Source organism: Salvia miltiorrhiza, chromosome 4 (assembly GCF_028751815.1).
Source record: "Salvia miltiorrhiza cultivar Shanhuang (shh) chromosome 4, IMPLAD_Smil_shh, whole genome shotgun sequence".
Taxonomy (NCBI): domain Eukaryota; kingdom Viridiplantae; phylum Streptophyta; class Magnoliopsida; order Lamiales; family Lamiaceae; genus Salvia; species Salvia miltiorrhiza.
Window position 1 is genome coordinate 39,748,541 of NC_080390.1, and position 19,608 is coordinate 39,768,148.

Genomic DNA, 19,608 nt, shown 5'->3' on the forward strand with positions numbered 1-19,608 from the left:
ATGTTTAAATATCATGGTCTTGATGTTGCCATAATATATTGTCATATTTATGTCATGTTTGCGCCCATGTACTTATATTAAATTATTATTATTATTATTAAACTTTCGAAAAATGAAAGAAAAAATTTATTTATTTTCACAATAACTATGCTTTGAACCCTTATCATCATGTCATGTGTCGAGCGCGGACTGGAGGATTTCCTCATTTGCGATGATTTTTAGTATATACAAAGGTTGGACCACATTCTATGTTTGTACACGTGGCATGTGCAGTGTTGATGATTGATGGAGACCATATTTAATTTTTGTGATCCATAAAATTCCAACAATCTAAAATGAAACACAACCATGAAGATCATATACGTGTGTTCTTAAAATTCCACGTTCCTAAAACAATCAAATACATTGTTTGGAATCACTGGTTCAAAATTGCAGTTTCTTCTTGTGTTGAAGAAATTCGTGCTCACACGTTTTTTCTTTTCTTTCTTCTTTTTTTCATGTCCCCCTTTTCCTTGAGAACTCATAGGCGCGATGTGTTTCCGCACGTGCGGTTCAAGATGCAGATATTTTTTATTTAACGAATCATGGCAAACAACATATATATAATAATAATAAGAGCTAGACGCATGTGTTGATAAAGTATTTATCCAAGGAATCTTCCTAATTACCAAGTCCAAAAGAATCTTCCTAATTACCAACTCTAAAAACATCAATCAGTCTATAATTTCTCGCTAGCTAGTAAACTTGGTTCGCTTAGGCGGGCTTTAAGTATGTGTCAACTTTCATTTACATAATTATAGTAAGTTCCATGTCTTAATCTCACAGTAATTCAAGCTAAACTACTTTTAAAGAAGTGGATCGAAGGTAGACGTTAGTTGAAAAAATGACAGCAAGCCGATGGATCGTCTTCAATGATCTTCGAGCTTCTTAGAGTAATCTGCAAAACAAGTCCGGATGAGTTATCTCAGGAGAGACTTTATTGCTTAAGTCAATGATATGATTAAGATTTTTGGGATGTAGATTTTAGAAGAGAAATTCGAAGAAATGCTAAGTGTTTTTTGAGCGAATGTATTGTATATGTACCTTATGTATGAAATTAGCAGGGGTATTTATAGAGAAGAATAATACATGGTGGTAAATCCATCTTTCTTTTAAATGATGTGGTATTTTGTATTTTGAATGGTAACACCCTTTATCTGATGGACTGATACTGTAGCAAGCATTGCTCTACTTTTTGAGAGCAGATGAGCACAATCATGTATATCTATTAGAGGAGAAACACCTGGAGTGATCCCAAAATTTTGTTATAGGACATCTATAAGATGTTTTTTATGATTTGAGTAATAATGAGCCATGTACTTTATTAGTGCTTGGTAAAGGTCTCACTAACTCTATGTAAACTCTTATGTAATTCTTGAGTGTGCCTTCTGGCTTATAGAAGGGTCTAAGAGCATCCACATGTGCGATCTAAGCTTCTAGGCTAGTAGGTGGGCCCCATCCTTCCGAGCAACTGGCTATGCAACGGCGAGCCCCATCTCCCATTGCCCAGAATTTTGATGATTTTTTTAATTGAGCCTAAAATCTTGGGTCATGAAGAGGATGCGCCCCTCTAAGTGCCCTTGAAACAGGTTATGAGGGGATTTGGAAGAGACCGCTAATTTGATGCTTTCCCAGGTATTTGAAAGGATATGGAAAAGACATTTTCTAATCCCTAGGGCTTTGATACTTAGTCGTTTTTTTGCTATCCATGTTTATATTTTGCTAGCGATATTCCAGCCTCTTATTAAAGAGTTGATATTATTCTGCATCAACTACTCTCCTCTAGTCCCAGAAGCACCCGTTTGTCTTAGAAGTGCACGATGGAGCGAGTATCTCAAATCCGAATTGTAAAAATAATAAATAAATAAATAAATAATATTAATAGTAAAATAAATAATAATAATAATAAATAAATTATTGTTATTATTATTAATTCTATTTCATTCCTAATCATTTATTCCTCATTGATACCAATTATATGAATCTTATAACACTACTTTTATTATTTTGGTCCGTCCACAATATCACTTTCACTTTTATTTATACATTTTATTTTCCTACACATATTTATAGTGGAACTCAAACTTTACTCGTATCAATATCCACTATTATTAATTATTATCACAATTCTCTTAAAATTCATGTCCTCTATAATGTGAAAATGATATTGTGAACGGGAGAGTATTTCAGTTTATTTTCATCGTCATTTTATTTCTAAATCCATTCTATCCCAGCTGTCACCTTAGTTATGGCTTTTGATTACTAGAAAAATAATAGGGTTAATATCATGAAAATCCCTGAACTATACCCGTTTTATCAAAAATACTTTGAAACTTTCAAAATGTTTCTCAAAATCCCCAAACTATCAGGTTTTTATCAAATATATCACGCATCGATTTTTCGGTCACAAAAAACGTGATGTAGCTCGTCGGATGCCACAATGTAATTTATATTCTATTTTTTTAAAATGCAATGGCAAAAACGATGTGTTTCGTACCATATCATTTAAAAAATCCACTCTGAAATTTAAAATTCACTCCTATCGTGTTTGAAATTCACGCTAATAACCTAAAATTAGGGATAAACACGATAGAATATAGTACGAAACGAAGTCGTTTTTTCCATGTCATTTTTAAAAAATAGAATATGAATTACATTGTAACATTCGGCGAGCCACATTACGTTTCTGGTAATCGAAAAATAGACGCGGGATATATTTAATAAAAAACTGATAGTTTGAAGGTTTAGAAAACATTTCAAAATTTTTAAAGTATTTTTAATGAAATGAATATAATTCAGATATTTTCATATTTACCAAATATTAATAATATTGGTACACGCGCGCGCATTTTGATAACGATAAAATTATAGGTATTAGTATACATACATAGGGATGGCAACGGGTCGGATCTGGACCGGGTCTGGCCAATACCAGATCCAGATCCGTTTTCATATACTAGATCCAGATCCGTGGATCTGAAAATTTTGGATTCAGATCCAGATCCGTCAGATCCGCGGGTCCACGGGTCCAGATACATGGATCTACTATTTTCAAATTATTAAAAAAATTTCACAAAATCAACAACATCTAATTTCCATCATGAAAAATATAACACAAAATACTTTTATCTAATTACTTTTAGTTTTTATTCTTTTGGATATAATTTATTTATTATTTTTAATTTAGTTTATATTATTAGTAAACTAAATATAAAATATAAAATATATATATAAAATAAAATGGATCCACGGGTCGGATCTGGGCCGGATCCGGATCTAAAATTTCAAAATCCAGATCTATCGGGTCCAAAAAATTAAGATCCAGATCCATTTTTACAGATCTGGATCCACGGATCTGGACCGAGTCTAAGATCCACTGCCATCCCTATACATACATCAATCAATCAAGTAGTTGTCTATTCATGGCCGGCGCCGGATTTATTCGATAAACTAATCGGCATAAGGATCACGTTGATTACCTCACGAATGAAATCATCAAATAGACATGGACTAGCATAAAATAATATTGGTGTACAAAATCGTTATCAAATGGACGTGGACTAGCAATAAAGTATAGTTATCAAATTAATTCAAATTAAAATACACCACAATTTATGGGAAACATTAATCGTATTATACAATAATTTATGATATGATAATCATATTTATAATTGTTATATGAATTGAGTACATGTGAATTAATATATGAAATTCGTGCAAGACATGTGGGGTGAACTAATATTAAATACATGTTTTATTATACTAATAATTAAGCACGAATTACATAATGTATATTGGGAAGTTGTTTATTGAATTCACGTTAATTAATTATGTTTCTATGTATTATTAAATATGGTTTATTATAAAAAAGGAAAAAGAAAAGGCCTAAAAGAGAACCCTTGAAAGCACATAAAGAAGCAGACTAAGGGCCGGGCCTCGCTAAAACCCCCATAGAGAAAACCCGGAAGGGAAAACCTCTAAGAGGGAAAAAGAGTACCCGTCTAGGAAACCAAGAAAAAAGCAACCAAGGTGGAGAGCGGAAGGGTCAGCCACGGGGCTCCGGCTTGACCATCGCCCCCAGGCCATCCCGGCTCATCCACCCCACACAAATCATCAAATTTAAAGAAGACCAAACACTCTGCCGAATATTCTGAAAATTTGACTTAGGTTCAATAAAACCCAAAAGCATAGGAGTAAACGAATGACAAAACTCCTTAAGAAACCGCTTAGATTCGTCCGTTAGTCCCCGGACGTTCCAAACGAGCATGTTCATCAAAAAGTCGAGGATGTGGTGTGCTGGCTCTCACCCAGCTCCACCTCATTCGCCCATCTTTTATTAGCAACAAAATCCATCACCCTCATGCTGTCGCGATTGCTACGATCAACAACATAATTACTTGGTTTGAAACCCGAATCCGTCTTCTTTCAAAGACGAGCCTTAATATTCTCCTCTTGGTGCTTCAAAGCATTGTTGTGATTGTGCGTAACCTGAACTTGCTCATGCTTAGGAGGCCGCCCACGCCCTCTCTTAACCGAGCTCGGTTGCCCCAAAGAATTTTGATTTTCGCAAGGCAGGTCGTCCACTTGAGCCTGCTCCGTCGCCGCAAAATCCTGCTGGACAGGCGAGCTGCTCGCTGGCAGCCCCTCATCTAACTGAGCGACATTCGCTTGCTGACTTGGAGACGGTTGTTGCTTAGCCTCCAACCCCGACTCCTTATCCACCGGCTGCCCAACCTTGGACGAAAAAACCTGTTGAGAGCCATCTTCCAGACCTTCATCAAACACCTGACGTGTATGCTCACGTCTAGAGGAAAGAGAACTTTGCTGTTGTCGAGCTTTAGTAGGCTCAAAAACTCCCTCCATTTGCTGTCTTGTATCCTCGCCGCACTGGCCAGGCGCACCCGCCTGTTGCCTCTCTTGCGGAGTAGAATGCTGCTGCAATTCAACCCTTGGTATTTCATCAAGCACTTGGCACGCAACCAAGTTGTGCTGCTTATTCCATTCCAACCTGCCCACAGTGGGAGTGAGCGACGTCAGGACTCTATCCTGAGCCAGAGTATTGTCAACCACCTCCGTTTCATCCTCCGTTTCGCCCTCTTCCACAATGTCTTCCCTGTAAACATCCTTAACGCAGTCTAAGTCATTGGCTAAAGCAGCCTCAAGCGGCCGTTCCGACGGTTTTGACACAAGAATTTTTCAAGCAGATCTGGTCCTGAGAGTTGCTGTTGTTGCTGATCCTCCTGAATATGCTCAGGAACCTGAAAAGAATTTCCATGAGTAGCTTGCAAAGTATTATCTTTTTGAGGCCGCCTGCCTCCCACTGTTTGCCATTGAGATTTTTTACTCTTTGCCAACTTGGTTTGCATTGGCACAGGAGCTTTAGTTTTCGTCTCTGTCTGTGTCTCTGTCCCCGTCTTCTCCTTAAGAACCTTACGACATTTGTCCACCGAGTGACCAACAATTTTGCATTGCGGGCAAAATGAAGGAAAGTTTTCAAAACTAAATTCCACCGTGAAAGAGCAGTCTAGTCCCCACCATCAACTATCAGAGTTTCCAGGATGTATTGTGTCAAATCCATCTCCATAAGAACCCGCACAAACTGACCAACTTCGCCACTCAACGCAGCCGCATCCGTTCTAAGAGGCTGTCCAAGACTTCCAGCAATTCCAGTAATAACTTCAGGATGCCAGTACTCCACTGGCAGATAATATATGCGCACCCGAACTTGAGCGAACGAAGATGTTGCTTTGTAAGGATTAAAGTTCCAGACCCAATTTCGAATCATTAACTGCCCAGTGACAAGCTCCCACGACGATCTAGCATTAACCAAGCATTTATCTTTATTGTTTTGAAATTTCAATGTGTAGTAGCCTTTACCCATTGGCATGAGCGTCCATGAGTCTTTAGGCTTCCATAATCTTTGCAACTCCGCTTTAAGTTCAAGAGCGGACCTTGGCTTGTCGCCCTTGCTGAGAAGAAGCCTGCCAATAAGAGAAAATTTAAATTGTGAAACCTGCTTCAAGTAAAGATCACGAGGGATAGTGATAGAGGCCGACTCCCCGTGTCGCGATTATGTTTCGATGTATATATATAGGGGTTAGGGTATAAACACTTCTTAAAATATAACACATGAACTGGCTAAAATGTATGAATTATGTAGAACGCTATGAATTATGTTTGTAAATATATGAACTGTGAAAAATAAATTTTTAGCTACCTATTGGATTTGAACTCAGAACCATGAATTCATCCAATAAGGTGATGAATCAACCGTAGCTTGATGATCTAATGACTGAAAATAGTTCATATTTTATACTTTAAAAAGTGTTTTTATATTAGCCCCCTCATATATATATTTTAGTATATTTATTTAATAATTTAAAGCATGTTTTAGGGTTTATATATTTATATGAGAATAGCATTAATTAGATTTTATTGGATAAAAATCGCATGATATTATACTAGAAAGCATATATGGTGATTTAATAACTAAAATTATAAAAAACGCGAGCATTCCGCTCATTAATAGAGGTTGCCCGACAACCTCAAAATTACGGGCGACAAACCCGTGATTTTACAATTTTAGTTATTATATTGTTTAGTGGCACATGATTTTTATAACTTCAGTTATTAAATTGTTTAGTGGCTCGTCATTTTAACAAATTAGTTATTAAATCATTTAGTGACTAATTCAGTTATTTTGATTAGGTAAATCCTATTGAGTAATTCGATTAATTAATTTGATTAGCCAATACACAACTGTCACACCCCAATTCATAAAGGAATAATTATAATGGAGGTGCAACCAATTCATGGAGATAAACAAGGAAAAAACTTTGTTGAAACCTGAATAATAGGATGATAAGTTGGGCTACGCTCATTTGGATCACAAGTTTTGTTTTATTCTTCTGATAACCAACATTCATTAGCTTAAAACTAGGAGTTTAAAGTCTAAGCTCAATCAGAGATGTCAGTTGAGATATAATATGAAAGTCTTAAGTTAGGAAAATAAAAGACAAGATATTAGCTAGTGCTACAACAGAAGTCTAAATAGGGAATTAAACCCTCGCCGCAACTCAGTCCCGTCCGCACCAGCCAGTCAACCTGAAAATATTTGTGCTAAGTACTAATGTACTCAGTGGGCAAGCATTTTTTGAAACATTTCATATTTTCGTAAAGAAAGTTTATCCAATCTTTTAAAACATGACTTATTAGGTTTTGAATAAAAGTGCTTCTAAGCATGCAAAATTATTTCGTTCATTTGGTGCCATTGTCACACTCAATTATGTTACTTGCCGTGATCCCGAACATTTTAGCCACCGACGGATCGCTTACTCCCATTTACTTGAACTGAAGGCTTAACCCAGATAAGTTTAAATTGACTTCGGGACGCTACCAAGGTAGGCCTTACATGCTCCGGAACACTTCTCGTTGAGCACCCTTATAACGCCTCATACATGATTAGTGTCCGATGGAGATCAACCTATCAAGTTAGCTAATTAGGTGTACACAATCCTCAAACAACATGTTAGGTCATAAGAGAACCTCGAACGCTTCATTGTTGTGAGCCTTAAACAGAACATAATGCACCCTTATAATTCATGAAATATTTAGAGCTTATATAACTCATTCATACATTTGGAAAGTAAACCACCTGGTTAGGTAAAGCCTGAAGATCTAATCACAAAAACTTGTCTTGGGAAAGTAGAGCTAATCCCCTCGTTCCACAAAGATTACAAGAAATTCTATTCTTGATAGGTCTTGTGAAGCTAACATTATGGCTTAATGAGTGTGCTAAACATACATAGTTCATCACGCCAGGTTTCTAAAATTTAATTATAAAAATTAAAAGGGATATTTGCCGTAAAATACACGAACTTTCAACAAATTCTGGTTTTTCCCATAACCTTTAAAGTTTGAAAAAAAAATACACAATCTTTCGATTTTTTCTGATTTTTCCCCTGAGCATAAAACACTCTCAAATAGAAATTGATTTTTGGACTTTTGACTTAGATTTTTTGATACCTAAACGCGTATGTCGGCTTTATTATGGCACCTTTATTATCCCCAACGCTTATGTATCAAAAAATATAAGTCAAAAATCCTAAAATCAACTTCTATTTGAGAGTGTTTTATGCCCGTGGGAAAAATCAGAAAAAATCGAAAGGTTGTGTATTTTTTTTCAAATTTTAAAGATTATGGAAAAAATCAGAATTTGTTGAAAGTTCGTGTATTTTACGGCAAATATCCCAAATTAAAAACTAAAATCTTGAGCTAAAGGCACCAACAATATCTTTGCTCGACTTTTCTTTGATAATTAGATTTATGAAAATCATTTTAATCATAAATGATTTTATTTGCAGAATGCATATGCAAATTCATTTCATGCTTTAAACTCATATAGTAAGTAAATACACTTAATAATAATAGTAATAATAATAATAATAATAATAATAATAATAATAATAATAATAATAATAATAATAATAATAATAATAATAATAATAATAATAATAATAATAATAATAATTAAACCCAAATATAAGGTCCAATTAATAAGCTAATTGGACTTAGTCAAATTAATAAATTAATTAAAATAAGCCCAACATCTTAAAATAAAAGCCTAGCGCAACAATTAAATAAGGACAGGCCACAATTCAAATAATAGGTGACCCAGCTTAAATAATTTAATGAAAAGCCCCTTTCTTGAATTAAAAAGCAGCCCAATCTTTAAATAATCAGCCCAAGCTTTTAATTAAAGTCAATTGACAAATTAAAGAGAAAGGCCCAAATCAAATAATACGGCAGCCCCCCCTTCTCCAAATATTCACGCGCGCGCGCGCGCGCTCGCACACACACACAGAGCACAAACACTCACGCAGCGGCACACACACACCAAATCTCATACCGCAGCCCTTCCTCCGGCGAAGCCGCACCTGACCGGCAGCGCCGCTCCCCTCGTCTGCTCCTCTCTCCCTCCATTCTCACAGACACGCTCAACCCAGATCCTGCGCCGACTCCCTTCCCCCTCCTTCTCTCTGATTTGCCAGCTCCGGTGATTTGCCTTCTCAACTCCGGCCGCCGCCGCTCGTATCTCGAGCGGTAGCAGCCGCCCCCCTGACCTCGTCTCTCTCCGAAATTTCCGGCGACATGGCAGCCACCATCGGTCAACCTCTCTCCCTCATCTCCCTCTGTTTCTCCTCTCCCCTGCTCCGGACAGAACGATGGCAGAGTCGCCGCCACCGAGCCCTAGGCTCCGAAATCCGGTCTCCTCTCTCTCTAATTTCCGGCGACCATAGCAGTAGCCATGGCCGCCGCCGACGACACAAGCCAGAAGCCAACCCCCCTTCCGTCTCAGGCGACCGCCGTGAAGCCACGGCCGCTGCCCTCTAAGTCAGTGGTAAGCCATCGACGACCGGCCGTTGACTCACGACCAAACCCCCAGTTCAGCTTTTAAGTCCAAAAATCCTCCTTCTATTTCATTTAATCATGTTCATTCATGTATGTAAAGAAAAAGTATACATATATATGAAGTTCATCACTTTATTCAGTTTCTTGCTTCTTGGTATACACAAATGTATGTAAAACATGTTTATCAATGAATGCGTTGCCTGCTAAACATGATTTTTTTTAGTCTGAAAATGGTTTGCTAGACTGAAATTTAGATGCTATAATCGTGAGGAAAATGAAGTAGTCAAGGAAATTCATAGATGAAACTTTTAGGAGTTTTTGGTCGAGTTGCGTCGTTGCTCCTGTCTGGATTTTTCTGAGCTTCTCTTGAGAGGGAAAAGAAACTGTGGTGAATGTTGAAAGATTGTGAAGATTGGGTGAATGACTTGGTTGATGTATAGCTTAAATTTGGTAATGAGAAGAAGGCATGGTGGCTGACGGGGGAAGTGTCTTAAAAGGCTATTAAGGGTGTAACCTCGAGCCAAATAATGTCTTGCTCAAGATTGACTCGTTTAATTAATCGAACTGCTGGTTTAATTATCAATCGAGCTTTAATCGAGTCGAATACAGTGTCGAGTCTAATCGAACTTTTTAAATTTAAATTTTTATTATTATTACTATAATGGGCACTACCCAAAATTAACAAGGTAGTAGAAGTTTTGCATTGTATGTACCGAAATCTCACTACCTTTACAAGATAGCTAGATAGATTAGATACACATGTCAAATTTAAGGTTAGAAAACCAAAGGCATTTGATTTAAACAAACCAATTCGGTTGTCCTGATGAAAACAAGGCCAAACATGTCTTAACAAAAAGGCGAAGAATCCGAGAAGATCCATCACACACAACTTCTCATTTTTATGTATGAATTGATCACCACAACGAATGAGTTTGCAACACCCAAAACACGCAGCAAGTTGTTGCGATGGTTCAAAAGACTGTGTTGAAGGTCAACATATCATGCGACAAATGCAAGACCAACATCCTCAAAGCTGTATCAGGCTTACAAGGTACTTATCATGTCACCTTCATACTTCCTTTCAATATTCTTTTTGTGTATGTGTACATGGGAATCCACAATTTAGTGTCCATTGGATAAACCCACGTTTCTATATAATAACTTGCAAATCATACACGATGAAAAAAACTAGGTGTAATTGATATAGACCTTTAAGAGGATATCTCGAGGTCCTTGATTGTTTCTGACGAAAAAAATTAGGTGTAATTGATATAGACCTTTAAGAGGATATCTCGAGGTCCTTGATTGTTTCTATCATTTAAGTTAGTTTTGCTTGATTCTTATATCATTGAAAATATGGGATTAAGAAATCCTACTCTTGAAGATAAAAATACAGAATCATGTATCTTAACAATCATGCAAAGTATACTACTCATAGAGTACTTCTCAAAACATGACATATGTGTAGCCTCATTTTGATATATACAAAAACTTGTGCCAAACTGACTCACCATGAGATCAGTCAAGATCCGAATTCAAATACATATTTTTGTTGCTCAATATGAATTTTGTTTGTACTATTATAATTACAAAATATTATAATTTGATAGGAATTGGAATCCTGATCTTGATTTTTTTACTGTGAGTTCGATTCCAAATTTAAACGCATGTTTTTGTTGTGTATTATTATTTTTATAAGGGTAAATATCACTTTAAACCTCAAACTATTTTTGCACTATCAATTATATCTTAAATTATCGAAAATATATTTTTAAACCTTGAACTATTGGTTTTGTATCATTTGTACCCTTCATTCATTTTTCACCCTTTAAATTTTCAATTAATAAGACATATAATGACTTCGTTTTGTACAATATAGGTTAAAAAAGAATAATTTTAAATATATCATGACATTGAGCGAACTAGGTCAAATATTTGGAGCCAAAAAAATGGGCTAGTGACATAATTGATACAAAATTGATAGTTTAAGATTTAAAAAAAAAAAATACTATTTTTGATAGTTTAGGATATAAGTATGTTATAATTGAGTATGAATTTGAATCCCAATCTTGATTTGTCTGTCAGCAAAACTAGTGCGTAACCCGTCGAAATTCGACGGGGAGCCACTTTATGTTGTAATTATTATTGTACATTTTTTTTATTACAACATATAAATAATTTTTATATAAATTATTTAAAATTTTAATTTTATTTTATCAAAATAAATTGCTAGTATAGATCAAGCCTTTTGGCTAGTTATAGTTCTTATTGAGAGTTAAAATAGATTGTCTTTTTATACATTATTTGATGAAATTTCATAAAAAGTTGATGTAAGCTTGACGATTTTAAAAACTAATAAGAAAAAGATTTAGGTCTATTTGACATAATATATGATGAAGAATTGGCACATCGTATTTTTTTGTTAATTATATATAAAAAATTACTAATTTTCAGGAGTGTAATTTTTATAAATTGATAGACAAAATTTAAGACCATGTCTTATATATGAATATCATCTCATCGGAACCTTACAAAACTTTTGAACATCATCTTATCTGTAGCTTGAAATATCACATTAAACTTTGTACATTGAACTTCTAATCATTATCTTTTTTGAAGCTTGTTATATGAGATTTGGCTTATGGGTATCATCTCATCTTATTCTTGAAAAGATAAAACTTAACTCGTAAGCAACATCTCATTTGGAGCTCATAAGACCATAACTGATTTGTGAGCATCATCTTGTGCGAAGCTTGAAAGACTATAACTAACTTGTGAGCATCTTCTTGTGTGGAACTTGAAAGACCATAAGTGATTTGTGAACATCATCTCGTCTATAGTTTGATAGACAGAGCTTAGTTCTAAGCATTACTCACTTGGAGCTTGAAAGACTGGAGCTGAGTGCTAACCATTATCTCATTTTAAAATATCATAACGCTAAATATTGAATTATAGAATTAATAAAAATATAAATAATGTAAGAAAAATCAAATTTATTAATTCATTATTTTAATACGTGGACTCACATTATTGACTAAATTTTATTATTGGTCAAAATAATGCTAGATAAATTAAATTATTTTTTAATAAAAAATATAACTACCTATTTGGTCAACTAAAAGTTAATTGACCAAATTAAATTGATGGGGTAAATATATACACAATGAAATACTACACAAGTATTTATATAGTATGTGATCAAGATGGAGTTTGATTAAAAATCAATGTGGGATAACTTGTGAAAAAAAAATGAGAATAAAGATAATAGATAATTTTTGAAATGGTGATATTCTAGATATGCCACATAGTAAACCATTTTCCTATTATAAAGAAGATTCTCACATTAATATTATATTAAACTTTATCATGGAAAATTTTGAATTACTACAAAATATAAATTTTTATATCCACCAAGTTAATTAAAATTGTATGTTTGGTATATAACTATGACTTTCATTATAATACATCCACAACATAAAATATGAGAAAATAAATTAAATTGTTGCAAGATATGAAATGACACATTTAAAATATAACATAGTAAGAAAATAATTGCAAAAATAGTAATAATGAAAATACATTATAATTAAATTATAATTTTTTTATTTAAACTTATCAAAAATTTAGATCCCATGTCAAACTTTGAGTAGACCTAATCATTTAGATAACGTAATAAAAAAATTATAAATTTAATTGTGACGTATTTTCATTATTACAATTTTTGTAATTATTTTCTTACTATATAGATTTTTAAATGTTTCATTTGAAGCCTATTATATTCATATCTTGCAGGAATTTAATTTATTTTCTCATATTTAATTTTATGTCATGGGTGTATTATAATGAAAGTCATAGTTATATACCAAACATACAATTTTAATTCACTTGGTGGATACAAATACAAAAATTTATATTTTGTAGTAATTCAAATTTTCCCATGATAAAGTTAAATATAATATCAATGTGGAAATAATGAATGACTAATGTAAGAATGTGAATGACCTTTTATTTAGGTAATGAATTGCTAAAGTTTGATATGTTTTCAATGTGGGATAAATGAATTAAGATAGCAAAGAATAGTGAATGGAGAAGATGCCACATAGGATTGAGGATGGATGTGGTGTGTCTAATATGTATTGCTTTATAGAATTGATAGATGATTAGACACAAGATAAGTAATGAGACCAGTTTTAGACGACTAATATATAAAAAGGAATAATGATGTGTGAGAAATAAAAGAAGTTTCCATTTTAAATGTGGGTTTAGGGGTTGATAAAGTGGAAGTGGATGGTGCAAAGGGAACAGTAAGCGTGACAGGTGATGCAGATCCCTACGAGATAATAGTAAAAACGAGGAAAGCTGGGAAATTTGCAGAAGTGGTGAGTATCGGGCCTCCTCCAAAACCTCAAGAGAAAAAGCCCGAACAGAAAAAGCCCGAAGAAAAAAAGGCAGACCACAAACCACATGACCACATTCCCTTCATTTGCCCACTTTGTGAGAGGTTGCCGGTTTTCCCCATTACCCCTTCGGAACAGCCTACTCCTCAATGCAACATCTTGTGATTATTATTTTTCCCCCAAATACTTTATTTTATTATTTTCTTAAGAATATATATGGGAAACTATTGATGCTTGTAATTCGAATGTTCCATTACTAATTCTAATTCAACTTTAGAATTGGAAACGAATTTATCTTGGAAAATTAATTTAATTCTATAGTTTTTTGTTTTTATAAATGGTATTTTACTTGGTACGTGCTGAAGCAATAAATTACAAGTTTCCAATACTCACAAGATTATAAAGAGAAATTATTGACCTGGTGTTGAAACCAAAGAAGAGAGTGAATCAATGGTGTAAATTAAGAGCCTTCAAATTCCACGAATAATTAATGGGGAAATACTTTTTGAAAACCAGTAACGAAGAGAGAGACTCAGTATATTCAATGAGCGTAGCTTTACAATTTAAAAATACGGTCTATTTATAAGAGTACGTAGTGCTAAATATATATATTACTAGCAAGTGACCCGTCGAAATTCGATGAGGTCTATTAAAATATAAATTTATGAACTTATTAATGTAGTTTTTGGTTCATGATTTTTTTTCACTAAAATAAAGAATTTAATGAAATTGTTTTAAAGTAGAAAATTATAATATTTATTTGAAATTGACCGACCTAATTTAAATATCTTATGAAATTTATATGTAAGCAGAGTTTCGATTCAACTTTATTGTGATTTTTAAGGGATCTGTAGTCTTTTTCTATAGTAGTTTTTTTATTCCTAATATACAGTAGATATTAGAGGCAAATTAAGATATACTAATAAATTTTAAATCGTGTCCATTAAAGTATTATTGATTAAGGGTATAGATTAGTTCTACATTCTTATCTTAAGAGTGGTTTTTATTTTAACCCAATTAAAATATTATATACGTTGGAACCTAAATTGGTCTGCCCATGATGTCGAAGATAATTTTTTAGGGAATATAAATAGAATTAATAACATCAAAGTCATATATATTAAAGTAAATCAAGTACGTTTTTTAAATTGAAATTGGAGAGTTGGATATTATGAAGTATAATATTACAATAATCATTACAACCTCAAAATTACAAATATATGTATTTTCTATTTTTCATGTATGGATATAAAAAAAATTTAAGTTCTCATTTTTCGTGTATGGATATAATTGAAAGACAATGCTGTTGGGAGCGTACGTGATAATAATAATAATACTAATAACAATAAAATAAATTTAAGTTCTCATTTTTTATTTTTTTTATTTTAAATCATAGCCGTGAGATTCAATTTTACTCCTCATCAGCTACTCACTTAGTCTAGTGAACACGTAATCGAGTCCAACAATAAATCTTATGGTTCAACGTTGGCGTATCAAGGCTGTCTTTTGGCGCTCAAATAATCGCTATTTCGTCATCCTTTGGCTGACATCGTGTATAATGATGACCAAACAAAAGCTTTAATTCAAATTCAAAATGCACTTTTTTGAATTTCGAGGGGGACTTTTCGAGTTTGTAGTAATCTGGGCAGTTCATTATCTTTTTATTTTCGTTGATAAATCCTAGCTATTTGTTTTATAATTTTTAAATGGTAGCGCTAAACCCTAGGCGGAAACCATACCATCAATTCTCTTTTTCATCTCATATAAATATGTGAATTCATCTTTCATTGATACGTTTACTCTCTTCCACCATTTGAACATTCTGAAGCACTCTGCAACTCCAACTTTCTACGAAGAAGACGACCTTGATACTCTGGTTCCACCGTACATTTCCTCTTTTCATCTTGTCCATCGAAGCCCCTATCATTTCCCTCTTTTTTAATTCTATATCAAGTACCCATTTTCCTCTTCCTGTGTTAGTTGCAAAGTCATCGCCATTTTTTTTCTTCTTCCACCATGGCTATAGTAGGTGTCCGCCAAAACTTTATAAATGCAAAAAACGACACGCGTAGTCTAGGGATTTCCAATTCAACACTGTCATATGATGAATTTACCAAAATATTAAAAATCCTTCATTGCTCAATAGAGAACCTTGAATTTAAGATGTAATCTAAGGGTAAAGTGGCAGGTTGGGCGGTATACCCATACCGACTGCCCAGAGCCCATTATGACTGACATACTTAAGAGTCTGGTACAGAGCAGCAGCGAGATCATTAATACTCTGGTGCAAAGTCAGCAAACTTTTCAGCAAGAGACACAAGCTGCGTTGGGTACATAGTATGATCACACAAATCACTCAACTTGCCACTCAAGTGAACATGATGCATGTAACAGCCCGGCTCCAGAGTTGACGGCTGTCCCCACAAACCAACACGAGTTTTCTCTAGCGTGTTTTATCCTCACTCGCATGCTCCCCGAGAAACTTCACAGGGGTCAGCCATCCTAAAATTGCTCCAAGCTAAGTACGCTTAACCTTGGAGTTTCTTCCACGTGGGCAGCAGAAAAGAAGATGCATCTTGTTGATATGAGTAGCCCAATAAAATCTTTTAAGCTCTCCTTGAATATGTCATCCCATTCCAACATATTATCGGAATCTCTCTCATTCGGGTGTGTTTCGGTTCATCTATGTGCCCTCCGCTTGGAATTCTTAATCGAAATCACTCCTTATCTGTGCCCCTTTTGCACCGGCGATCACTCCGCACTTCGTCCCTGAGCGTCACAATGCAAGCCAATCATGGAAAACTTCCATCTAAAACAGAAGTACATCTTAAGGAGTATGTTTATGCTGTGAATTTAATAAGGAAGAGTTGTTTGATCCAAAGCCTAAGGAAGTTGAAAATGAGAAGGAAGAGCAAGAAAGAGTTCAGAAAGATGAAATTGTCAAAGAGGCACAACAATTTGAAAATCTCTCTTCTTTCAAGGTAAGTGTTGAATATAACATTTCTAATTCTAAATCACTAATTTCTTTGCCTTTTCTTTTCAAGTTGACTCAAAACAAGAAAGAAGAAAAATAAAAGGAGATTCTAGAGATATTCAAGAAGGATAAATAAGCACAACCAGAATGTTATCATGGAATTCAAGGGTAAAGTGCAGTTGAACTCCACCAATGAAGTTCTCAATCGGCATGTATCGCACGGTATACTCATACCGACCAACATTGAACCGATTGTGCCTTCAATTGTGAAACTGTCAAAGCGGAAATTGAAACCACCTGATGATTGATCCAGATTCAGGATAGTTCTTTTAGTTTGCTTTCGTTTATTTATTTATTTATTTTTTTTTTCTTATCTTTTATGCTTTCTTTGTTTTGTGTCTTTGTTCTTAGTATTTTCCCACACAATGAGGACATTGTGTTGTCTAAGCATGGGGGAGTTTTTATGTCTTTTGTCTTTAATCTGTGTGCTAGTTTTATTTTGGTTATCTTTTGGTATTCGTGAGTCTGTCTGTGGCAACATATCATGCATGCATTTTGATAGTTAGGATAAGCATATTGATATAGGTTGTTTGGTTGTTTTGTTGGATGATATAAAAATGTGTTGAAACCTAAATGTGTTTGAGGATGACGAAAATGCAAATTGACTGATTTTTTTGAAAACCGGTCATATAGTGAGGATTGAGCCTTTCGAGTAATAATTTCAATGCTCCTTGCTTGTTTTCGATGAGTGTTATGCATAACTGACTTCTTGATATTCAGTTTGCCATGTTGTCATAATCAAAATTTTTAGAATTGGACTCATTTGTGAAAGTGATTTAGGCATTAGGAATGAACCTCATTAGCCTTAAAAATGTCCTACCTTTCAAATTTTAAAGCCTTGACCCTTTTAATTGTTATATGATTGAAGCCTCAAAAATTTTATCCATTAGCCTTCTTTTAGCCTTGTTTTGTCCATTACCAACATGATGCAAGTGGTTTGTTTTTTGATATTAGATTGTTGGAAAAATAAGGTTAATCAAAGGTTCTTGGTTGGAATAATTGAGTATTGAAGTTAAAAAAGTGAGGTTACAGGTTGTCTAAGAATGAGGTGTTGATATGATTTTTTTTTTTGTGATTTCCTTTCATTTAAAAAAATACAGAGAAGAGAAAAATTGAAAATGTCTGTCTATATATTTGGAATGAGGGTTGATTTGATTAAAGATTGATTTTGGGATTCGAATGTGGTGAATTACTTGCATTATGCTGATTTTATTAGCCTTGTTTATCCACTTTTGTTTATCCTACCTATGCACCCTAGCCTCATTACAACCTTGTGGAAAGACCTATTGATTCATGAATGAGTTTGTTTTCGAATTGAAGGTATTGACATGGTGGCAAACTTATAATGGATAGAGTTGAGTTGCATGTGTGTGAATTACCTTACTTTTTTATATTGAGAGAATTGAGCGAACTTGGTGAGACTGGGTTGATTTGCACACTTTTGACTCGAATGAAAGGTGAATGCACATATTTGTTGATTCCAAGAATGATTTGAGGAAAAATGATGATTGCATCTTGTTCTAACTTTGAGATTTGCTTGTTATGATTGTTGTCATATCTAGTCGTTGTTAGTTTGTGAGTTTAGTCTTGTCTTGTTTTGAGTCTTGAATTTGTTCTTCCCTTGTTTTTTTTTTTTTTTTCTGTTCTTCATGTGCTCGAGGGCGAGCATTGTCTAAATGTGGCGGAGTTTGATTAGGCGTATTTATATGCATATATTTTTGGTGTTTAGTATGAATTTTATGCTTGATTGGTACTCCCTCCGTCCATGAAAGAACTTCCTAGGAGGGAGTGACACGGGCTTTAAGAAAAAATATTGTTGAGTGTATTGAGAGTGGATAAAAAATAGTTGAGTGTATTGGGAGTGGTGAAAAGGTGTAATAATTAATATTGAGAGTTGTGAAAAGTGAAAAGTAAGAGGATTATAAGTGGTGGGGTATAGTCCAAAAATAGGTAGGAAGTTCTTTTGTGGACGTCCCAAAAAGGAAAGATAAGAAGTTTTTTCGTGGACGGGGGGAGTATTATATATCATCTTTTGGAATGATTTCAAATCTAGTAGTTCCTAATGGTTTCTGATAGGGTTTCGAGAAAAGTTCAATTTGTTGGAAATGTTAGAGTCGTGAAGCTATGATGAGAAAATTGTGCGCGTCTGCTGTGCAGGATGCCCATAACGTCTGAAGTCGAACTAGATTAATTTATGTTGTAGGCTAGAAGTTGTAGATAGCTTTTGACTTTTAAATATGGGGTGACTTTATTCTTTTTTTTCTTTGTATTGGGCATGTATGCCACTAATTAGCTTTAGGATTTGATTATTTTAAGAGTAAAAATTTAAAATGCCCACTTCTATTAAGTTGCAATAAAAAATGTCCATTTTTATAAAATTATTATGTTTATACTCAAATTGACTAAATTACCCTTAATGTCTCAATCAATATACCTGCAAGACAAAAATAGCTTGCCTCAAGTAGTAAGCTGCCTCCCGCTCGACAACCTCACTAAGTAGGTTGCCGCCCGATCGCGTGGCAACCTACTTTTCCGACAGTAGGCTATTTTTTCTTACACTTTTCTAACACATTTGTACTTGTGTCAGAAAAGTATAAGACTTTACACAAAAAATATTGTAAAACCATCGACATCCAAGGATAATTTTGACTCTTCACTTTAATTTGGGCATATGATCAATTTTTTTTTATTAAAGTGGACATTTTTAAGTAGAAATTATAAATATGT

The 19,608-nt window shown here is 34.2% G+C and overlaps 1 protein-coding gene across 1 annotated transcript; it reads left to right on the forward strand.

Moving 5' to 3' along the window:
- The first annotated feature begins 10,216 nt into the window (after positions 1-10,216).
- LOC131021619 (heavy metal-associated isoprenylated plant protein 43-like) lies at positions 10,217-14,126 on the forward strand. Its single transcript, XM_057950876.1, has 2 exons — positions 10,217-10,501; positions 13,717-14,126. The coding sequence occupies exons 1-2, from the start codon at positions 10,417-10,419 to the stop codon at positions 14,010-14,012; spliced, it is 381 nt and encodes a 126-aa protein (XP_057806859.1). The 5' UTR covers positions 10,217-10,416; the 3' UTR covers positions 14,013-14,126.
- Positions 14,127-19,608: the final 5,482 nt, after the last annotated feature.

Coding starts and splice junctions, on each gene's coding strand:
- LOC131021619 (XM_057950876.1), top strand. CDS start 10,417: ATGGTTCAAAAGACTGTGTTGAAGGTCAACATATCATGCGACAAATGC. Junction 10,502..13,716: donor AGCTGTATCAGGCTTACAAG/GTACTTATCATG, acceptor ATGTGGGTTTAG/GGGTTGATAAAGTGGAAGTG.